At 34.5% G+C, this 17,782-nt stretch overlaps 1 protein-coding gene across 2 annotated transcripts; it reads right to left on the bottom strand.

The window, feature by feature from the left end:
- Nucleotides 1-1,365: 1,365 nt before the first annotated feature.
- Nucleotides 1,366-17,544, bottom strand: LOC120092996 (uncharacterized). Of its 2 annotated transcripts, none has more exons than XM_039051283.2 (23): nt 17,094-17,544; nt 16,739-16,846; nt 14,602-14,750; nt 12,419-12,500; nt 11,830-12,245; nt 11,164-11,596; nt 10,859-11,082; nt 10,376-10,571; nt 10,074-10,216; nt 9,824-9,998; nt 8,507-8,560; nt 7,729-7,908; nt 6,939-7,051; nt 5,890-6,075; nt 4,750-4,807; nt 3,830-3,931; nt 3,622-3,746; nt 3,342-3,477; nt 3,178-3,255; nt 2,720-2,836; nt 2,244-2,306; nt 2,056-2,127; nt 1,366-1,929 (listed from the first exon to the last, which is right to left on the bottom strand). In XM_039051283.2, exons 1-23 carry the CDS (start codon nt 17,238-17,240, stop codon nt 1,903-1,905), a joined length of 3,384 nt encoding a protein of 1,127 aa, XP_038907211.1. In that variant the 5' UTR covers nt 17,241-17,544; the 3' UTR covers nt 1,366-1,902. The 2 variants fall into 2 exon arrangements, with proteins under 2 accessions (XP_038907211.1, XP_038907212.1); XM_039051284.2 differs by having other exon boundaries at nt 14,120-14,750; nt 17,094-17,413.
- Between the last annotated feature and the right edge of the window lie 238 nt (nt 17,545-17,782).

Raw genomic sequence — 17,782 nt, 5'->3', positions numbered from 1 at the left:
ATGCTAGCCTTGGCACTAGAAGGCCAAGGCCACAAAGCATGGCAAGTCTCACGTGAGGGGGTTTTTTAGACAACGTCGTGGCGTTGCCTTGCGACATTGCAATAACTTCCATCATTAAAAAATTTATTTGTTTCATTGGTATCAGTTTTGGAGGTTGGGAGAGAGAGGTTTGAGTAGAATTACCTAAAATCAATGGGAAGCAATTGACAATCGATTCTACCTCAGAGACTGGATTGGATCGTCAAATAATGATTTATATACTTCTCATCTTTAATTTTCCTTTAAGTTTATGAAAGCTATGTTTGGCTAATTTTCCTATTGTTCTAGGTGTAGGTGAATTCTTTGGATTATTTCTAAACTCTGTGTGGATCTTGAATTTCAATTAGCATGGGTACTTTTTTGCATATCTATGCTTATTGTTTTTAATCGTTTGCTCAACAAGTAAATTATTTCTTGATCTATAATCTTGTTATAACAAGAAGATTTAGGTTAGATCACGCGTGCTAGATTATTTTTTGAATATACCAACATAATAGGATAACAATAGCGATTGTTGATGAAAGGTTCTAGTGTTTTGCTTATTTGACTAATTTCAAGACATTAGGAATTAGTAATTAAGTGGTTGACCTCGAAATGGATCCTTCGGATAAAAGACTTCTAGATCTAGATGTGTTAATTTATTCTAGAATGAAAGCAATTGAGTTTAGATTCATTAATGAAATATATACTCTAGGACATCTCTTTATTGAAAATCCCCACAATTCATCATTTTGTTTGCTTCCTTAGGATTAGATTACTTTATTTACATTATAGACGGTCCCCTAAATAAAATTAGAACTATTTCTAAAATAGTTAAAAGAATTATCAAACTAACTCTTTGAAGACAATACTTGGCCAAAACTATTTTCACTATATTATTCTGCGTGACATCAAGTTTTTGACCTTTTTTTTATTTATTTATTTCTTTCAATATTTATAAGATTTGACTGATCTTAGAGTATACATTAATCTGACTTTGATTGTCATGTTTTTGAGTCTCTACTTGGTTGATTTGTTGCGGTGAATGCATGCTTATTGGTGTATGTGAATTATTTCTTGGCTTATAAAAAATTATATATGACCTTAGGTGTTCCAACCCAACGAAGGTTCAACACCCCCAACATTACCCTTCAATTCTTACCATGTCAGTAATCCTTCTCATGATCTTATGAGTTGCAATCATAACCTAAGTGAGGAAAAACCTTCCCTAGAGGACCAATCAAAAGAGTTTATCCTAAAATACAAGGTAAAGAATTTCCTGGTGGGTTGAAGAATTGATTATTTATTGAGATATAAATAGTGCTAAAAAACTCTTACCCCGATATCTTAACATGAACCTCAAATATTAATTATAACCGACTCAAGCAACCCCTCCTAGAGAACTCCATTTGTCATGGTTGCCTTTACAAATATTTTACAGTTTATGACCAACATTTAAGTAGTACAAGCTCTAAGCACTAAACTATTACAAGTTTCCCCAAAAAATATATTTAAATAAGGAATATTGCAGAAATAATACTTCCTACAACGTGACCACTTGCAGTAACTTTACAGATTCCCTTGCCAACATTACTCAACCACCCTCACCTAACAAACCCCAAAAAAGAATACTCTTCACAAAGGGGGAGAAAGCCATATACACAATATTGATTGAATTGGGATCATAAGGAGAAGAAAGAAAAAGTGCATTTATCAGCTTTTGCAGAGAAATGTAACCTCCTCCCAAACCTGCAGGCTGTTTAGAATAAGCATGAAGATTTTAATGAAACTCTACCCGTCATCTAATGCTTGTGTTGAAAGGGGTCGATTGACAATTACTACTACTTTGCTTTCCTCTCTGTTAACATGTTGATGCTCACTCGATCAAATGTGCTTCGATCGGTCTGCGATCTGTTACCAAAAACCAACAAAATAATCCCATTGGACATGGAAATGGAAATGAATGACCATTTCATTTGGCGACAGATGGTCGATGAAGATGAAACAATGGTTAGAAGCTAATCTGCTCTATTACACCTCCAATTTTTCCGCTGACAGAAGTTTTTCGTTTAAGTCCTCAAGCAGATCGTGATACTCTACAAATGATGACTGGGGAGCACATGAAACATATCATTATCAGAATAGTATTCAGCCGTCTATCTTTCAATTACTCCAATTAACATGAAAGATTTCAAGCAGTCGTAAGAGTTCAGAACAAAATTTACCTGTAGGGTGCTCTTATACGCTTCCCACAACCGCAGATCATGCCGAAATAGATCAGACAGCACCTTTGAAGATTAAACAAGAAACCAATTTGATGAATTTCAGTGATATTCATAAGTTGAGTCACATCACAAAGTGGTGTTATCTTTCATGCTCTACTCATTTTATTGGAGAAGAAAATGCTTCAGATAGTTTCTTTCGAAAGAAAAAAAAACGTGTGATAGAATGATACTTTATGACTCTGTTACATAAAAATGCACCAAAGGCTTCAAATGGAGAATTCTTTTATTTCAAGATGTAGTAAGTAAATTGGTTTCATAGATCGAAGAAAATATGTCCCTTAATTTCTCTCGTAAACTATCTTTGGATTTTCCTAACTTCTCAAATTGAACTAAGGTTATTAAATTAAAATCTTATGAAACAGCGATGGATGAAATTGCCTAATATGTACGAATGTAGTCAACAAAAAAGTGCGTACTTCAGACCGTCTTAGAAGAGTGGCCAAAACAACAATCCATTCCTTAAACTTAACAGAGCACATATGAGCCAAGAGGAAATCTGCATCCAACCGGCTTTGAAGTGTTTCCATACGAAGCTGGACAAGAAAGATAAACACTACAGTAAGAACATTCCAACCACCCTAAAATTTGAAAACTTGTATGATGTATGAAAATATTAAAGAATAAGTTACAAAATTCCACAAAGAAGCTCAAAATATGAAATGTCTTATAAGTATTACAACCTTATCAAGTTATCACTTTATGGATATAGTGGGAACTAATTTCATTAGCAACTAATTTCACGTGATAATAGAAAGATAGCGAGAAGACAGTTTCTGCCAGGGAAGTAACATAACTGAAACTGGTGACAATGAAAAGAATTGAGAATTCTTATACCAAAAATGAGAGTTCAGAATTTGATGACCATATATATTACCTTCTCCCCAATTAGTTCAAGCCCTGATGCAAAATCCTTTAAACGAGCACTTCCATATCTCTCCCTTTGGAGATATTCCTGAAAACATTGTAATTATAACAAAACTCTCATATATATAAATCAACCTGACTATTCAGAATGTACTACAAAAAGCTTTTCCCCACCACTAAATCAAACTGAGTTCCTTTGACAAATGCTACAAGCTTTGATAATTCCTTCCCAGACATCAAATAGCTAGCATGGCTTTCCAAAATGGTTTTGACAGAAGTAACATGTGCGCTTGGCTCCTTGAATGATGAACTGCAAATGAAGAAGACAATGTGAGTTAACTCCATTACAAAGAGAATTTTCATTTTTTTTTTTTTTTTTTTTTTTGGTCAGGAAACAAATTTCATTGATAGAACATTGAAACGTGCAAAACAGCTCATCAATATATTAAATCACCTTCTATCGAAGGTTTGGTTCCTGCTAGAACGAAAAAGAAAATAGCCCAAGAATCGAGGTGATAGTTTGTCTGAATCTGCCGATGCATGATCGTAGTCTCTTCCAGATCTCAGCAGAAACCTCACCTTCAATAGGAAGAAAATTATTAACTCAACGATATTAAACTAGCATACCCAATTAAGAGAAACAAAAATATGTTCATTATCACCAGCTCTCCAGCAAGCTCATACAAGGACTCGTCTAGTGTTGCCTGCAATAGGCGTGAAGCACAGTATTGACTAACTGCGGGGCCTTCGAGTTTTGCAATCACCTGTGATATTCAAATAAAATATATCCTGTTACCTTCAAGTTTGGGCCATAGCCCATATTTCATGGGGCTAAAAGCTGCTCACCATCTTCAAGATGTGCTTTTCGCTTCAATTCACTAGGTTGTGCATAGATTTATGTTATGCAACTCAAATAGAACATACTTATGGGACGTTTGGGGCAAAGGTTATCATCAAAATATAATAACCACCTCTTGCTACAGTAAAAACTATTTCAAAACTTCCAATTAACTACAGTCAACGCTATTACAAAATTCCCATTTGCTACAATATTACCTATTTACTACAGTTTTTACTATTTTACATTCATCATTTTTTATTATTTACTACCTTGTTTACTATTTTCTTCTCAAACTAAAATAGTTTACACCTCAAACAAAAACTATTATAACCCAAACTAAAATAATCTACACTCCAAACACAAACTATCATAACCCAACTATAATAACCTAGGACTTTAATAACTAACTCATTTCCCCAAACGTCCCCTTAATAATTAGTTCTTGAGCAAAAGAACTAACTACGAGTTTCCAGAGTATAGAAACTTCTTATTAGTCTTCGTATAATCTAATAGAGCCACTAGTTATTTCTACAGAATTCCATCAATTCTAAATGAAAATTCAAACCCGATAATAAATTAAATTCTTCTGGACTCTCAGGCTTAGGGATCTAAATATATGTGATAAAGTTCAAAGAAGAATCCTTTAACGTGATTTATTATGTGTGAGCAAAGTAATTTCTAACAATTTTGAGTTATTTTATGATCTTCACCCTGTTCCAGAAAAAGGAATCCATCTCTTACAAGTATGTAGCAGGCTGCCGTGCGATACCACCTCCGTTGGAAGCATTCTTCAAACAGCCTGAAAATTGAAAGTGTCAATAATAAATAACACACCACTTATAAAAGGAATATAACAATTAGTAAAACAGTCAAAAGATATGAGGTGGCAAAGTGTATGACATGAGTACATTAAAAAGTGCATATGCCATAGCCACACATTTGATTGAAGTAACAAAGTGGCCAAATGCCATGAAATAAAATAATAAGAAAGATGCACACAAGTTAATTATTTTTAAGAAATCTTTAGATATATGAAAACTGGTAGCTTTTGAATGAAAGACTTGTTAATAGAAGTCCACATGCTCAGAAAATTTTGGTAAAAGCTGTCTGATTTTATCAGGATTCAATTAATCGAAGAGAACAATCTGCATATGGAAACATCAACTTTTCATATTACTTTTAGACAATAATATAAGAAATATTCTTAGTTTCCAGGTAAAATTAAGCAATTAATTAATTAATAAACACATATAAAATTTTACATATCAGAGAATGAGAAAAGACAATTAAGACTACACACTGTCGACATTCTTATAAAGCATTAACAAATCCATCATAGATATTTGCACGTTTTCCTTCACATAGATCAAAGGAAAACTTAGTACAGCAGGAAGTCTTCTTCCTCCAAAAGTAAACGAAATTTTTTATTCCTTTCAAGATTGAAGTCTCAATACATCTGTGGAAGAATTATAAACAAGAGATAACTAAAATAAATTCAAGAATATGTGCACTTTTAACAATTAAGTGCCTTCCTCTATCCCTTTTCAAGTCCATTCATTAGTCAGTATACCACAATTAGCTTCCTATTTAGATGTTCCTAAACTATATCTTTTACATGCAAACCAATAAAACTATAAGTTAATGAATCATGTTTCAAAAATGTCTTAGCTAAAGTCTAGGTGCCCCGGTCCTACTCCCATCCAGAAAATGCAGGGTATAGAGAAACTATAGTCGAGCAGGCCCAGGTTCTAGGTATTGAAATCATTAGTAAATGCCAACAAAAATGTCTTATCACCTATGCACGGAATTCTGCATGCATTTATCTTGTATTGAAAGCATTGAGTACAAGAAACCAATGTGTAAACAGTATAAAAATTGTACTCTGTTGATCTTCCGGCAGCTGAGAACAAATCGGCCCAATGTCGAGCATCAGTTTTTCTTGCAACACTTACAACTACATCAAGATACTCGGAGAAATTCTTTATCAGCTCACATGTCTTCTCCAAAAGTGAAAGCTTGTTGTTTGCATGTTTAGCAGCTGAATTTTGGTTCTTGTTCACATTTTGCCTACAATCAAAATCACGATTCATGATGTAAAGTTCAACGTTAAAGTGAATACTACACGCTCAGACATAATTACGTCATTGAATTTTATAAACAATACAGTAATTGAAGGTTAGAAATCGGGTAAAATTGAATTCCATCCAGAAGTGCCTGAGTCAACACAAAGGACCTGAGGTGTTTCCTCTTCTATTTCTTTTTATTTTCAAAACTTATTTTAAAAACTTCTCCTCATGTTATATCAACTTCTTTTTGATATCTAAGTGTCTGATCTAAGCTAGCTTGCGAGCCTTGCAACTATACTCACAAGACAACTATCTAACTCTACTACATTTAGTTGTTAAGGTAAATTGTAGGATGTAACTAGGTGATCACCTAACATATCAATTTTTCTTGCCAAATGACTTTTCCAACACAGGTTAATATTTTCTCTTTAAGTGTCTCTTTGCTTAGAGGTTTAAAAGGGAAGGTGTTTAGAAAACTGTTCCTAACCAAATTTCTTGAAAGAAATATGTTACTTCCAGGTGACAACTTTTATGCACCCTCTCACATTTAGACAAGCCAGAAACTTGTAGCCTAATAATATTCCATTTGCCTCAAACAGTGCGCTACAGATTATGAGAAAATATAAAAGTAGAAAAAGAGAAGATGCACATCGATATCACAAAATCATGGGAATAAGTCAAGTTCATTTCTGAATTTGACAACTGGAAATTTATTATAAATTTAACAAAATAAGAATAAATGTACTGAAAAATTGAAACTACAAGATAACAGCTTTGGAGGATAAATTTATACAAGGAAAATCTAAATGGTATAAAGAAGGAATACATGAATTGAATTAATTCCTTTCCTAAGGACATAAATACCTGGATATTTCTGCATCAAAAACTGTAAAAAGAAGCCATTCTAGACAATGAGAAAAGTGAGGCTTCTCTGCTGATAACTGTGCCAACCTCAGAGCTTCCTCACTTTTGTCCCTCTGGCAGATTTCCAATCATAATAAGATTTAAAGCTATATTGGATATATAGTAGCAAGAGACTATTAGATATAACCTACAAGATAAAAAGCAATACAACTGGAACACACTGACAAAGCCAGGAGATAATGATAGGGTATAAACAAGAAAGAACTTTACAAATGCACTCTGACTGGAAGAGAGTTTTGTTAGGATGAAGTTTATTTTCTTCTTTTCCTTCCAATGGAAGTTCTTTCTTCAGAAGTGGGGGGGGGTGGGGTGTGGGCGGGGGGGCGGATGATGCATTTCAGAAGATGAATACTGGGAAAAGGGGTTAGGAAGAGGAAGGGAAATCATGTATCGGGAACTTGAGTGGCATGAGAGTTTGTTATAAAAGTGGGCGCAAGTTAGTAACTGTGGGCATAGTCAGTATTTCCCTTGGCTTGTGTTCTCTCACCCACTACCAACAATGTTAGATAGGTTCAAACAGTATGTCTGATTAGCTTCATATTTAGTAAAAGCGAGATAATGAAGTTAGAACCATCAATATAGTTACAATTCTAGGTAATATTCAATTTGTTCCTTTGAGGAAGCTGAAGCCTGAAAGTACCAAGTTATAAGATACAGTCCCCAATTCCATGCATTCTGGAACCATTGGACTCGAGGAAGCTTCAATAACATGAGAAGAACGATGAGCTACCTGTAGAAGATGCCGTAATAGGCAGTGCAGTATGGTCTGAGCTTGAGGTGATGGCTCAAAACATGGAAATTCTGTGCTTGCAGAAAATGACATTCTTTGAGATACACCTACAACAACACCAGCATTTGGGAGAAGTCCAAGTGGGTATACCTCCCGATCAAATTCCAACTCTGGATCCAGCTACAAGCAAGTTTATAACTTAAACAAGTCAGGGAACGTTCTACAACTATTTTGCATTTAGATTACTGAGGTTAACCTAACGATTACGTTTTCTCATACATAAATTTAAAGCAGCAAAAACAACCACCTTGTACAAAGTCTAAAGAAACTTTTTTTTCAATATTAAATTGAAGTACAAGGATATCTGAACCAGTCAAACAGAAGGGCCAGTAAAGAGATGACAGAATATCTAAACCAAAATGTTATGCATCAATCTTTAAGAATAGGACTCATAAATTCTCTCTTTTTTCTTTATAAGAAACAATGGACTATAATACTCACAAAATGAACAACCTAAGGGCAGATTGGCAAGGTGCCAAAACTGCCAAAAGAACTAAATCATCAACGCTTCCCAACTGTCGAGGATTTGTTTGTAGAGAAAGAAAAAAGTAGAGCATACAGTAACCTCAAATGAACAAATAGAGTTGGAAGAATCTTACAAAATGGGAAATATTTGTGAAGAACCAGAAAGAATAACACTTAATTTTCTTGCGTTGCTTAGGAAATTACAAGGCACAACTACGTCATTATTAATAATTTAGTAGTCACAGGCACATACCTGCAAGAAATCTTCCTGCTTAAAGGAGTCGACGCCCGGAGAAGGATACCAAACCTGTAAAAAGCTTCCAACCAGAATAAATATCAGCCAATCCCAAATAAGAGACGAGAAAAATTAAGTGCACCAAATAAGAACTGATAAGAGTACAGAAGAAAATCCCCTACAAATTTTGGGGTAAAATTTTATGTTATTCAAAAATGTGCAAGAAAGTTCCACTACAACATAAGGTACAATAAAGACTAAATGTTTAACAACTAACATCTACACACAAATACAACCTTACTTGAACAATATACGTTCTATATGTTGTACATTTGTGTCTTTGAGTTCTAAAAGAATATCTACACAAATATTTATAAAGACTACAAAGATTCCTTCCATAGTCAGTTTTTCTAGTCCTTTGTCAAATTGCTTCTTTGAAAGACCCTTAGTAAGCACATTAGCAATTTGCTTTTATCTTTGGAAGTACATATTACACTTGTGTCAATCTCCACTTTATAAATGTGTGTATTGTTCTATAATGAAGAATTGGATTATGAACAATAAATATTGACAACCTTTATTGTCACAAAAAATCCACACAGGTTTAGTTTGAGGAAATTTCCATTCTTCAAGTATCTTTTTTATTCATATACCCTCACAAATTTTATGGGATAAAACTCTAAACTCTGCCTCATCACTACTCCATCGCCACCACTTTTTCTTTTTCCTTTTTTTTTTTTTTTTTTTTGCTTCACCATATAACTAGATTTCCTCCAACAAAAGAACAATAAACAGAGGTGGATATTTCTAAAGATAGCACTTTCATAACTAGACACGACGTTGCCAACCTACCTAAACCACTCACTAGAACCAACTATTTTATCCATATACCCTCAAAAAAATAAATATAAGGCCTAAAGAGAATTCTTTAGTAGCAACACTTTGTTGTACTCAAATTCCTTTTCAAAACCTAGTGCTAGGTACATAAAAACTTTTTCCTCAAGATCGTCATTGAGAAAAATAATTTTCACATCAAGTTGGAGGATAGACCACTCAGAATTAGATGTGAGAGACAAAAGAATTTTGATAGTATTAATTTTAGCAAGAACGAATGTTTCCTAATAACAATTTTATAGGTTTGAGTGAAGCTTTTAGTTACTAGTTGTGTATCTCTCAATACTACCATCTGCTTTACATCTTATGTTGAACACCCATTTAGGGGAAAGGCCCACTACAGCATAAGAAAACAATACGGACAAATAAAGACTACAATATTAACAGCTAATATTTACACACAAATATTGATAAATATTAGAAACTTCAAGCATCCTTCACCTGAAGTCCTCGATGACCATAATCTAACCAAGAAACTTCCTCAATTAGATTCGTTTTGTCCTCCGAATGACCACAGGTGACCCAGAATAACTCAACAGAGTCAGTAAGCTCCCTTTCTCGCCCGTCATCTAAATCCAAAAGAGAAAGCTCTCCATTTGCTCTCAAAATCAAACATCTAGCAAAACACATCAATCCTCTTAGAAGTATATCAAATGAAGAATACCAGTTTACATAACATGTTGACAAATACCTTGCAGGCTCTCGAACTAACATAGTAGAAGAAGAGACATGACTGTTTGAAATGCCTTCCCTTGGGAATTGTTCAGGAACAAATCGCATTGATGCTGGATGGCTCTTTGCAGTCATAATTGACAATTCTCTTACTGTAGAAAGCTGTTTGTCATTTTATCACTTAAAAAATGAATGAAGAATTAAGTAATCGAAGTGTTGTCACTCAAGGGCAACCGAACACTTGAGAAGAAAGCACATCGGGCAAGTACTACCATTCTCGAAGAAATTCTCAAATCAAAGCAGTTTAAAGTCTTCTTTTACCTGTAATTCTGGGGTACTAGATAACGTCAATTCACCAAGTAATGTCAAATGGAAAATGTGAACATCAAATGGTCGATAGGTGACTAGTATATATTCTTGATTTACATCCATCACCACAGGTTTGCCAGGCAGTGGTTTCCGACACAGTAATGAACTCTGGTCAAGGTGATACCTTGGGAAGAAAAGTAACTCGTACCTAAAATGGATTAATCAGGATTAAAAATGAACATAAATATGTGCTCAAGATACAAATAAGTATAACAAAATTTATACATAAGATTGTCTACCCATAAAAATTATAGCCGAACACAAAAATCAAACAAGAGCATGGTGAATGCTCCTGCCTAAAAAATATAGCCATACAATTGAGTAACTCCTAATAGCCCATTTAAGCAAGGCAATGATACTGGAGGCGGAAAACTGAAATTTCAATATGAATTAGTTGTGGCCAGAAGAAGAGAGTAGTTTTAAAAGGTTTCTTACATGTTAGAAGATTCAGTGTAGTTGCAAACCACTATAATCTTCCCCATCCATAATAAACCTTCACACTGAATTTTTTGTTCTTGAGTAATATCCCCAAATACGCGCCACTTTTTCAACCGAATATCATATAAGATTAGACCATGTAGGCCAGCAACTGCTAAATACATACCATCCTCGCTAGCTGCAACATGTTGAATAGGCCAATTTTGAGAAATATAAGAGACCTGGATCAAGATAAATGTTGTCAGAGATACAAATATAAAAACAAATAACCAATTAAACTAGCTGGTTATCTGAATGCCTACCGGAAGGTTAACATTAAGCATTTTAAGTTCATCACTATCTTCTGATTGCACAATGAGGATTCGATCATCACCATATATAATTTGCCGTACGTGTGTTGTGCGAGAAACACCTCTGTTAAGGCAACATTTCCCAAAAGAAAATGCAAGTATTCTTTCTGATGTTTTTTCCTCGACAGCATAAATCTTATAACCATATTCATCCCACTGGATCAGCGAAGTACCACTAATTAAAGGTTCATATTTGCAGTCTTGGTTTGGCTTAACCATTGGAGACGACACAGAACTTAAACCAACTTGGCGGATAGTTGACATCAAACGGCAACCAGAAATGGACCATACAGCTAGCCCTCTTAATTTCCACCCAACTGCAAAAGCAGAATTATCTGGTGTCCAGGCAATGCAACTAACATAACCAGTGTCCTCTACAGAATATCTGCATGATGTCAAAATCATCTTAGATACAATGAATTAGTGTGAGCAAAGACATTCTTGAATCCCTCAAATTCATGGCCGTTAAACCAGCAACATTAAAGGAGACTCCATCCTTAAAGTAATTAACAAATTTTACTAGCAAAGAAAGTTTTAATCCTGATACCCTACAGAAATTGACATTGGTTCTTGACGGTACAATTTCTTTGTTCTGGAAAAAGATAACTCCAGGCTTACCCCCAGTCATGCAAAGAAACAGAACGAAAGAGGGAGGCAGAATCTGCCAGATCATATAATTCAACAACCCCTCTTCTGGTGCCAACTGCAAGAATTTGTTGGTTTGAAGCTACCGATGTACACACAGCATCTACAGTACCAAGTGTTTTTTCAGCCTTAATAGCATCAGTGTACTTTAAGCCTTTCTTGCTTACAGAACATTGCACTAACTTTCCATCAGAATAAAGCACAAGGAGCATCCTCAGAGGTAGACAAAGGTCCAACTTTATGATAACAGACTTTTGGCGGACATCATGATTGTTCTTGAGAATCCTTGGAGAACTTTTATAAGCAAGACCATTATCCAGAGGAAGAGAAGGTAGGCCAATTTCATTGTGATCACAAGGATGAAGATCAATATCAAAGGCCCCATAGAACTGTTTAAGAAATGTAATCAGAAGAAAGATATGTAATCAGAAGAAAGACAGATAAAAGACAAGGGAAAGATAATAGCAATTCAGCGTATAGGACCTGATGATTGGCAAAACTACGCATATGAGAATGAATTTGAAAAATATTTGATAGCTTTCCAAGAAAACCTTTACATTACCTCTCCCTTCCAGGATATACTGTACAAAGAACCACTAGAAAGCCCAATCAACATATGCTTGCTGTCACTTACAATATTGCTACTGCAAAAACAATGTAAAATTCAAAATTGATAAATAAAATATAGATATCATACACACATATATATACATGAATTAGTAGATACTAATATAACTAACATTGAATTCTTATAAGTTAGTTCAAAAGAAAAAGGGATGCAACTATTCCACAGTTGTCATTCCATTTAAGGATATTGGTGAAACACTTCTACATCTAGAAGTGTGGATTGTAAATTACATTGCCTATCGACAGCATTCTGGTGATCGGGTTCCAGACTTATGAAAGTTTTTAGAAACCAAGTCTCAATGCCTGCTATCATGTGATCACATCTTTTGTTAAAGCAATTCACTAATCTGACAAATACATTTTTTCATTGAAGAAAGAGAAGAATAACTATTATTGAGATGGGAAGACATTTGAAGGGGAAATCTTCCCCTTTTTTGATAAAAAAAAATAATTTCATTGATGTATAAAATTACGAAAGCAAGGAAAGAAGCCTCAATACAAAGGAGTTACTTTTTGTTTCTCCTTTCTTAGTGTGTAAGGTTATTGCTTAAAACTACTCTTTCTCATGTTTTAACCTCAAGTTAGATACAACAATTTGCTTTAGCTTCATCAAAAGTCACTCTAACTGTAAAATGATCCAGGAGAATAGAGAGAAAATTTATGAGGATAATCCTAGGTCAATGTTAGATATTTAAGACTTTCAATAGGTATGGTGGCTACTGAAGTCTTCATCACATTATAGCTTACTCTTCACAGAAGAAAGCAGTTATAAAAGTCGAAAAGAGAGAAGGAAAAGAAAACTTTAGATTCCACTCTAGCACCTAGCGGATCCAATAAAGCTATTGAAAGCAGTTACATATTTATGTTAGATGTCCACAAATCTTAACATAAATATGTATTCAACAAGTAATTAAGGCTATACTTTTTTATACAGGAAACATAACAGCAGCCATACAAATGAACCAACCTTAACTAAGAAATCTACTTGCTTAAACTACAATTAAAAAATCTTTTTCAAATATGGATTTTCGATATACCAAGAAGCTACTAGAAAAAGAACCCTAAGTTATTGAAACTGGTCCTTAAAGCTAGGAATACTAGTTTAAATATCTAAAATTGGTATAAATAGAATGAAGTACTATATGTGACGAAAACATTCCATAACACCAAACACTATACTAAAAAGCAAGGATAGAAACCACCCTCTACAAGCCAGTGGGCTTATAAAAAGGCATCCCAAACCACAATGATCAAAGGACTCTGATACTAAACGGTTTAGCAAGAATACACCAAGTCAAAGAAAAAGAAAAACAAAGCATAATAAATCCAACCATCTTTAGTATTTGACTCCCTATTTTAGTCCCCAGAATAATGTAGCTATCCTACGTGAGATTGTATTTATTTTGTAAACATCAAATACAGGAATAATCTAGACTCATATATTATTTTCGAATCCTCCGTGATTGATTACTTTGCATCTACTCACTTAACCTCCATTTCTTAGAATCATCTGAAAAATCAAGTTCCTAAAACAGATCTAGCACTTAGCTTGGTCTGTAACTACAAGAAGAATAATGCTAATGACTTCATTGAAGAAAGAACCCTTGCTAATTTTTTTAATCTTAATAAAGTAAACCTTGCAAGAGTTTGGTTGGGAATTTAAATATCCAGCTTATTCATCGGTCTTCAGAAATCCTTTCCACTGAGCAACATGTTTAAATATCATGCCATCGACAAAATATTCCCATCGTAGTGATATCTTGAATAAGTTTTGCAGTGCAGCTTACTCATGGAGATAAACAAGATTGATGGCGGAAATGAACCTATGGGCCTTTGGCCATACTTAGTGTGATTGGTTGAAACTATATAGATGCATCTTTCAAGAATGAAGCTTGATCTGATACAGTTGGAATTTTTCTCCACCTCTCAATTGTACCTCCTTCATTAATGAAAGTCTATCATTGCCAAATTGAGGATTTAAATCATTCGACATAAAACACAACAAAACTTTTGCCAAGTTCCAAAGTGTGCTAAATGGTTTCTCTTTAGCAAGAATGGCAACTCAGTTGCATCAAAAACAAGAGATAGCCCTGTTTTCAAAATTAGAAGAGTGCATACACTGTCAATTCCCTCGCTGCAAAAGGCACCTGCTCACTAAGAACCAAAGAGATGATGGCAAAAGATAAACCAGAGGGCTGTTTTCCTCCAATGTGTATCTTTCTATCTGTGAATTGAACCTTAAAGATGTGGAGAAAGAAAGATGATGTCTGCAAGAAAAATTATATCATGAGATTGAAAAAGCGAAATATTTAAGTAAAAGAATTAAACATCTGCATTGTTTAAGCTTATTCTAAACACAATAATAAGTAACACAATCTTTTCTCCATGTCTTTGAATGAGAAACTGAACTCTCATTGAGAAAAAGGAAATAATATACAACCATACAAAGAAATCAGCCCACCAAAAGGAGTTTTAACACTAACTAAGAAACAGACTCCTATCCAAACTAATAATTACAAAGATAAATTAAGTGCTTACACGAGCAAATTCAAAGATGGACAAAAAAAAATATAAAAAAGTGAGGTTTAAATATGAAAGGCCAGAAGTATTTTAGCTTCTCCAAAACCTTAATCATGCCATAATAGCCATAATCAGATATCTATGTTGTATACAAGTCAAAAATTAAATATATATATATATATAAAAATAAAAATAAAAAACGATCCTATATTCTCAATATAATAAAAGCCCAATATGCAAATAAAGCAATAACATCATATCTGAGGATATCTAATTACAGATTGGATGGATATAACCTCAACCAAAATCCATTCGAAGCACCATTCTCAACATGCAGGCTTAAGTCCCTCCATATGCTATTAACATGAGCTCTACAAATGCTTTCTTTATAAAATATCATAATGTGACTCAGCGTTTTCAGCTTTTTTGGGTGGCCTTGGTATTAGAAACATTAAGCATCATAATTCTGCTCTTCTTGCAAAATGGACTTGGCAATTCTTATCTGAGCGTAATGCTTTATGGAGAAATATTATAGTGGCTAGGTATTATTCCTCTAATTGTATTTGGCCTACATCTATCCCTCATATTTCTTCTAAAGCTCCTTGGAGGTTTATTTGTCAGTTTATTGGTTCAGTTACTACTTGTGCTCGTCATCAACTTTGTGATGGTGTTGCTACATCTTGTTGGCATGGCCTTTGGCTTAGTTGTGGTGTTCTTTCAACGACATATCCAAGGTTTTTACTTTTTTCATATTGCACAGCAGTCAGTGGCTACTGTGGCTACTGTGTGGATTTCATATACCGATGTTTGGGATTTAAACTTACGTCGTAATCTTACTGAGTTGGAGATTTTTGGAATGGGCCTCTTGATCACATCACTTGGCTTCTATCAGCTTGTATTCCTTTTCTGATTCTTGGATGCAGTCGCTTGATCCATCTTCAGGTTTTACTGTTAAATCTCTTATGGCTGTTTTGGTGGGCCCAATGGATTCAATTATGTATGATCTTTATTCAATGATATGGAAAGACAATTATCTTAAAAAGATTAAAATCTTTCTTTGAGAGCTTAGCTGAGGTGCCATTACTACTGTTGAAACTACGATCCATTTGTTTTTGCATTGTCCTTTTCCTGCTAGTTTTTTGGATATTGTTTTTCCAGATTTTAGATGGTAGTTTACATCTGTGATGCTTTGGCTTCTTTATTGGTGGCTCATCCTTTTGGTGGTACTAAAAAGATGGTTTGGCTAGCTCTCATGCGTGCCTTCTTTTGGAGTTTTTGGGGCAAAAGGAATAGATGGCTATTTAGTGACCCTTTTTCCTCTTTTAATTGTTTTATGGATTTGGTTTTGCCTATCAGTTTTTCTTGGTGTAAACAATGCACCTTTTCACTCATTTTAGCTTATCTTTTTTAGTCAGTAATTGTCACTCCCTTATGTAATCACCTTTTGGTGTTTGGGGTTCTCCCTCAATTTCATTCATCAATAAAATGTTTATTTCACCAAAAAAAAAAAAAATCATAATGTGACACTAATGTGTACATTAAATTAACAGGTGCTGGTTGGACATGTAAAGAAAAAGGGACCAAAGGTAGCTAAGCTCCTAATTGCACATAACAAAAATACAGAACCTAAGTTAACTAACAATGGCATTACAATTTACGCAAGAGATATTCACCCCGAATCAATTTAGAATAGAAAAGGAAACATATATATATTCAAAATAGGCGAAACACTTACAAGAATGGCAATTAATTTGGTATCAGGACTCCACACGGCCTGCATATTCTCTCCTTCCCTCTGCACTGAATCCGAATCCCGCTTGTACTTCCCCAATCTTATTCTATGCTGAGGTCCAGACAAAGCCAGATATATTCCAATGTCAAAATCCAAAATTCACAATTCCCATTACCAAAACCAAAAAATGAGCAGAAACCGTAACCAGCATAGCCATCATATAAATTCACAAACATAAGCATAGCAATCAAATGTCGAAAGCAGAAACCGCTCCGTCAGGTCCAGTGGACTGTGGACCAAAAATTCTTCAATTGACAAACATGAACGTAATTACGTAAACTAACAGATGAATTGGTACCTGGGCTGAGCTCCAGAGCTCGAGATGAGTGGGAGAAACAACGAGGAGTAAACGATTGACGACCTTAAGGTATATGATCTGCTGAGAAGATGGGCAAAGGGCAGATTCGAGAGGGATGACCTGGGGCCATCCATATGCCATATACATCTTGCTGTGTTCCTTAATGTAGACTTGGATTGAGAGCTGGAATGAAGGATCAAAAGAGGATAGAGATCGAATGAGGTAGAATTAGGGCTTATGGGAGAGATCTGAATCATGTGTTGAAGAAGAATGTTGAAGCCATTTTTGCCCAATTATTACCGAGTTCCGATGTGGATCTCAAAATCCTTTGAACAGCAGCGAAAATCTGTTTTTATTTTACGAAAGTGATTGTTTTTTCTTTGAGCTTTTTGGCACTTGGAGAAGTCATGTCATACACAGCTTATTCCCCCGACTTCTACCCATTTTTAACTACTCTCAATTTTTCAAAAATGAATTATTGATCAAATGTTGATGCCCATGCAATTATTAAATCAATATTTTAGACACTTTTACATAACAAAACATCTTTGGGTTATATAAAATTTTTCAAAGAATGATTCTAGTGTTAATTTTGGTCCACTTTACCCTTTTTCTATTTATTTTATATCCCTTTTTTATGTATATTTCCATATTTACAAAACTCTCTAGAAAATGTATTTATTATGGTG

Source organism: Benincasa hispida, chromosome 12 (genome assembly GCF_027475165.1).
Source record: "Benincasa hispida cultivar pf3 chromosome 12, pf3_genome.v1.1, whole genome shotgun sequence".
Lineage (NCBI taxonomy): Eukaryota > Viridiplantae > Streptophyta > Magnoliopsida > Cucurbitales > Cucurbitaceae > Benincasa > Benincasa hispida.
Note: the sequence above shows the minus strand (reverse complement) of the source record. Positions and strands in the feature narration are given on the sequence as shown.

Excerpts from the sequence above, each read along its gene's own strand:
- LOC120092996 (XM_039051283.2), bottom strand. The coding sequence starts at position 17,240 with ATGTATATGGCATATGGATGGCCCCAGGTCATCCCTCTCGAATCTGCC. Across the intron at positions 14,751-16,738 it reads CCAAATTAATTGCCATTCTT|ACATCATCTTTCTTTCTCCA; the intron begins GTAAGTGTTTCG and ends TTTTTCTTGCAG. Across the intron at positions 11,083-11,163 it reads TGCTTAATGTTAACCTTCCG|GTCTCTTATATTTCTCAAAA; the intron begins GTAGGCATTCAG and ends ATCTTGATCCAG.